A 6,000-nucleotide genomic window follows, 5' to 3' on the forward strand; every position below is an offset into this window, starting at 1 on the left:
TGCATTTTCTTCCCGAAGAATCCAATTCTTCGCGCTCCACAGACCCGATGGCTTTCCTGAATGACCTTCCCCAACGCTTCAAAACATCGGATTAAAAATCCCAATCGATTCTCAGGCCCTGCAGCACAAATTCTCGATGCACAATACTATATTTTCCGGCGTTTCTGTCGTGGTAGGTCTTCCATTTGGTTTATCATATTCGAGGAAAGTTGGTCTGCTTTTGAATCGCTCGTTCCACTCGAAACATTGCGTACGATCCATTGCTTCATGGTCGTAAGCATGTTCGATGTCTGTGTAGCAGACTTCCCAAGTTTAACGCAAAATTTCACGTTGGATCCATCTACTTGTCCATGACAAAATCGCAAACTACAGCATACACGGGATCACAAACTAGAAGATGCACAACTCGCAAAGTAAACTCAGCAATGTCACTCAGTATATTACCTCATGAAGGCCACTGCTAGCTCTCACTGCACACTCAACCATGTGCTACCATCTCATGGCGCGCTACTGTACTGGTTGATACCACTTCATAAGGTGATCAATAAGTATCCGGGCTCTTGCCATAGTAACGAAGCTAATACACACAGTAAAGTCGCCTGGCAAAAATTAACCGTGAACTCTGCTGTGCAGTAATTTTAACTTTCTAGCTTACTTTCGCTGTTTTCTGCAATACTTGATAGGAAGGTGTGTAGCGTGTTATAGTCGCATTGACCATGACAGAGGAAGTTGTCATGGTGACACCTGCTCAGAGACCTACACAAAATTGCAGAAAGTATATGGCGAAGAGTGTATGAGCCGCACGCATATGTACAAGTGTTTCAGACGTTTCCAAGATTGCCGGTATTGACGAACATTCCAGGAAAGTTGCAACCAGAGGAAAACATCGCAGATGTGCGTGCAGCTCTGAGGGGAAATCGTCGAATAAATATCCGTGAATTATCAGAGGATGTGCAGATTAGTTCCGGTTCAGTTCAGTCCATTATCACTAGCGATTTGGGTATGAGACGCGTATCTACCAAGTTTGTGCCAAAACTGCTTTCAGATGACCAAGAAGATACACAGGTTTCAGTTGCACAAGATTTCCTTGATTGTGTCGAGAACGATGAAAATGTTTTGAAAACTTTGCGTAACCCTCTTAGCAGGTATCGCTAAGCTTTTCACAAACTTTAGCCCAGATTCTCTGCTCAATTTTCTCCTTCCAAGCACTGCTGCAAAGAAGGGAAGTGAGCTACAATATTAAATCTTAGAGCGCATGCGCAGCGGCTTCACTCTGCGTGCTTTAGCTTCGTCACTATGACAACAGTCCGGATACTCATTGATCATACCACACACACACACACACACACACACACATATATATATATATATATATATATATATATCTTTATGTATATATATATATGTATATGTATGTATGTATGTATGTATGTATGAGAATTTGATGTTATATATATATATATATATTTATATACATATATATATATGTATATATACATATATATGTATATATAACGGGAAGCTTTATGAAAATAAACAAAAGACGAAGGCAGGTGGAAAACAAACGAACAATTGTATTAGTATGGCGCTCAGGAAATATAAATAAAACAAGTCTTTAACGTTTCGAGCCTACGCTCTTCAACAGAAAGATACACAGAGAGAGAAAAACACAGAAAGAAGGAGAGAAACAAAATGCGTGCAGTAGCTAACGAATCAACATGGCGATCTGATTTCGGCCAGAGGTCAAAGATCAAACATGAGACGCGAGAGCGAAATAAGGGGAGATAATAGGGTTGATAAAAGGGTTGAGGGACCAGCTAAATGTGCGTGGGAGGGGTCTGGATGTGTGTATGTATAGGGTTGGTGTATGTATTAGTATGTATAAGGGTGTGTGTGTGTGTGTGTGTGTATGAGAGAGTATTAGTGCGTAGGATTGGTCTGGACGTGCGTATGTATGGGGTTGGTGTATGTATTAGTATGTATTAGTATGTATTAGTACGTATTGGTATGTATAGGTGTGTGTGTGTGTGTGTGTGAGAGTATAAGTGCGTATGCGGGGTCTGGACGTGTGTATGTATAGGGTTGGTGTAAGTATTAGTATGTACTAGTATGTATTAGTACGTATTAGTATGTATTAGTTGGTGTGTGTATTAGTATGGCACATCATATGTGATGTGATGTGTAAAGTCATGTGGTGTAGTGAGGAGAAGAGGGGGAGGGGGAGAAGAGGGGGGAGGGGAAGAGGAGGGGGAGGAGAAAGGGGGATGAGGAGAGGATGGGGAGAAGGAAAGGGAGGAGGGGGATGAAGGAGGAAAGAGGGAGAGGGGGAGAGAGAAGGGGAGAGAGGGAGTGAGGGAGCAGAGGGAAGGGGAAGAGGGAGGGAGAAAGAGGGAAGAAGGGAAGGGGAGTAGGGGTGAAAGGATGAAGGACTGAAGAAGTAGGGGTCGGGGGGAGAAAGGATAGGTGAGGAGGGGGGAGAGTGGGGTTAGATGAGGAGGGGGGGAGAGTTGAGACCAAATGGCGTATAAGAGCGAAGAGAGAAGATTAATTCCTGTTCACGGCGCAAACGGGAATCCGGATGGCCTCTGTGTAAGGACAAACCGAACACAGATAGGTGTTGCAAGGAGTGACCGGTGGAGCGGAAATGACCGGTATGTATGTATGTATATATGTATGTATGAGAATTTGATGTTGAAAATGCACCTGAATTTGAAAAACTTGTAATTGTTTTTAAATAAATTTATTTACATAAACACTAATCTAGTTTCAACAATTGTTTGTTCATCAATGGTAAAAAATTAAAATTGTAAAGTAGAAAAACGTGTTTAAATGATTTAATTCTTACAAAATTCAATAATCTCAAATGATTTAAATGTTCCCAACATTCAATAGCATAACAAATATGGCTCATCTTGTTTAAATGCACAAAATTCAGTAGCATTAGAAATAATCGATGAGGACTGAAAGTTGCAAATCCAGCAACTTTTAAGGGCTTCCAAAAATCTACAAAAGGGAAGCCATAAAGGAAGCCTGTAACAAATAAACAACTTTATTCAGGAAAATTCTACATCCGAGAGATCCCAAATGCAACCACAGACACAGACCCTATTGACGTCCTCCTAAAACTTATTCTCCAACAATTACCGAGTTTTATAAGGAATGATCTGGACCTTTTAAACCATCTCCCGAACAAAACCAGCAAAAACTCCCTTCTGGTTTCATTCGATGTAATAAACTTCTACACTTAGATCCCTTACGAAAGCGAAATACAAGCCAAAAAGTTCTGGCTGAAAAAATTCCTAGAATACCTTCCTGACTGAATCGGAAAAGAATTCATCATTGAAGGAATAAAATTCATCCCACAGAACAACTTCTTCAACTTCAACGAGAAGATCCATAGACACAACATGGGCACGGCGATGAAAACGATAGTAAACCCTACTTTTGCTAACTTTGTCATGGCATATTTGGAAGTCGAAATATAGGAGCACGCTAGGCTGAAATTTGGAGACAACTTCCAAAAATACTTACTAACCAACTGAAAATACTACCTGGGTGATTGTTTCATTCTGTGATCATATAACTTTTAGCAACTCTTAGAATTTAACAACTGAATCACAATATCCAATTTACAATGGGATACAGCCACAAACAATTACACCTCCTGCACATCTTGATCATAAGAACAGATACTGAAATTGAGATCAACATCTTCTTCAAACAAACGGACTCAAAATAATATCTTCTATTCTCATCCTGCTACCTAAAGCATACTAAAATAAATATACTGTTCAACTTAGTAAATTTTTTATAGCATGGTGATATAAAAATCTGATAAAAATCATTACTGGGATTCTATTCTTATATTCTATTATATATGTGTATATATATATATATATATATATATATATATCTGTATACACAAAATTTCGGAGTATCTACCGAATATTTACATACGTGAATACATACATATATGAGTATATGAATATATGACATCCACGCCTGTGTCCATAAATACACGAAAACCAGCATAGCCTTCATTTTTGCAGAGACTGTTGAAATCAGATAATGTATGACAATCTAAATATCGCGATAGAGGTTTCAATGCTGCTGTCATTTATCTTGACTTCAGTAAAACATTCGATAGAGTAGGCCATAACATTCTGCTAGAAACTTTATCCCACACCGGTGTCAGTTGATTTAATATTTACTGAAAAACATAAGACTATATACTCTGATTGATGCAATTTACTCTAGACAAGCAAAAAACATTTGTGATGTCGCTCAGAGTATTGTGTTGGATCCACTTCTGTTTATTATTTATAAAAATACCGTTGCAAAAACCATCAACTACAGTGAATTTTAAAAAAAGCAAACATTATAATGAATCTGTGTTTCTGAAAGTATTCAAGTGAACATATAATGGAACATACATGAAACAATCCGATCTATCTATCTATCTATCTATCTATCTATCTATCTATCTATCTATCTATCTATCTATCTATCTATCTATCTATATATATATATATATATATATATATATATATATATATATATATAATATATATATATATATATATATATATATATATAGTTGAAATTTATAGAAAACCAGAAGACGGAGACCGGTGTATGAACAACAAGCTGTTTATTTAATTTGACGCTCGGGAAAAATGAAACCGACTTTTACGTTTCGAGCCTACGCTCTTCAACAGAGAGGAATATAAGAAAATAAACAGAGATAAACGGTTTGTGAAGAATATTCTTAAGGTGAACTTTTACTCATTCACAGCTATTTTCACGCTTTACTCCTAATACAATTTTAGCTCAATCTTAAATCGGTTTTTGCATTATGATGAGCCAGAGGCAATCTACATTTTGACATTAAAAAATCGAAACTTGGTTGAGTAGAAAAACTGTTGTAATAAAACAGTAGGGCCAAAAATGCGAGAGTGACGCCTGATATTTTATTTGACTGGTAACTTCTCGGTTATTTGTAAAGCAAATATGTGCGTTTGTATGTGTGTGTTTGTGGGTGTGCGTTTATGTGTGTGTGTGTATTATATATACGTTCATATCTTAATTTATATAAATATTTATATATGTACATGCATATACATCTGTGCATATATATATAAGAAGAGGGGGGAGAAGCGAAGAGAGAGAAAGAGAGTGAGAAAAAAAGAGAGAGAGAGAGGTAGGCTCCGTAGAGAAAACATGAAACATCAAAACTACATTATCAAATAATTAGGATATGCATTAATTACCACTAAATCATGTAATATGGAGACAGTAATTAAAAAGAAAGAAAGAAAAAAGAAAAATAATAACATACCCGTAGAAATCTGTTTGGCTGAAAGTATCAATAAGATTCCACAGCAGAAAACGATTACATTCACCGCAGACATTTCTCACAACTTCTATGTCCAAAAGAGTAACCAAATCTGATAAGTCTCTGATTAACTATAAACATTTTCAATAATCATATCCGGAATAGAGAAAAACAATGCAATAGCTATGTTTTTGTCTCCCTCTAAGAGGAAGAACGGAAATACCATTTCAATGTATCTATACACGGATGTACAAGTTTATTTCTAAGTGTATCTATACAGATTCCATGACATCTGTCAGCAACGTATAATTATGTGTGCGTGCATGTAAATATGCGTATGTTCAAATATGTATGTGTTGCGTGCGTGCGCGCACGTGTGTTTACCCAAACCTATAGCTGTAATTCGATTGCATGTGTAACTGTATAGAAAATTATAATTTTCCCCAATTTAAGTGATGAAGTAGCCACATGTAGATGTTGGAACCCCTCTTAGTCTTTTATTTATTAACCCCGTGGAATAAGAAGAATTTCGTGACAATATAAGTAGATTTAAAAGAGTTTATATATATATATATATATAGATAAGCATATACATGCAAGAATACATACATATAAATATATAAATATATATAGATGCAAACAGAAATTTCAAAAGCTTCCAAGGC

The 6,000-nt window shown here is 36.7% G+C and overlaps 1 protein-coding gene across 1 annotated transcript in view; it reads right to left on the reverse strand.

Annotated features, from left to right (window-relative positions):
* Nucleotides 1-5,827, reverse strand: part of LOC115219454 (multiple epidermal growth factor-like domains protein 6) — a 374,545-nt gene extending 368,718 nt beyond the window's left edge. Inside the window, exon 1 of the mRNA XM_036509123.1 lies at nt 5,339-5,827. Coding sequence (XP_036365016.1) covers nt 5,339-5,411 — 73 coding nt within the window. The 5' untranslated portion in view covers nt 5,412-5,827. The remainder of the gene's footprint in view (nt 1-5,338) is intronic.
* Between the last annotated feature and the right edge of the window lie 173 nt (nt 5,828-6,000).

The sequence above is a fragment of the Octopus sinensis genome, linkage group LG14 (genome assembly GCF_006345805.1).
Source record: "Octopus sinensis linkage group LG14, ASM634580v1, whole genome shotgun sequence".
Classification (NCBI taxonomy): domain Eukaryota; kingdom Metazoa; phylum Mollusca; class Cephalopoda; order Octopoda; family Octopodidae; genus Octopus; species Octopus sinensis.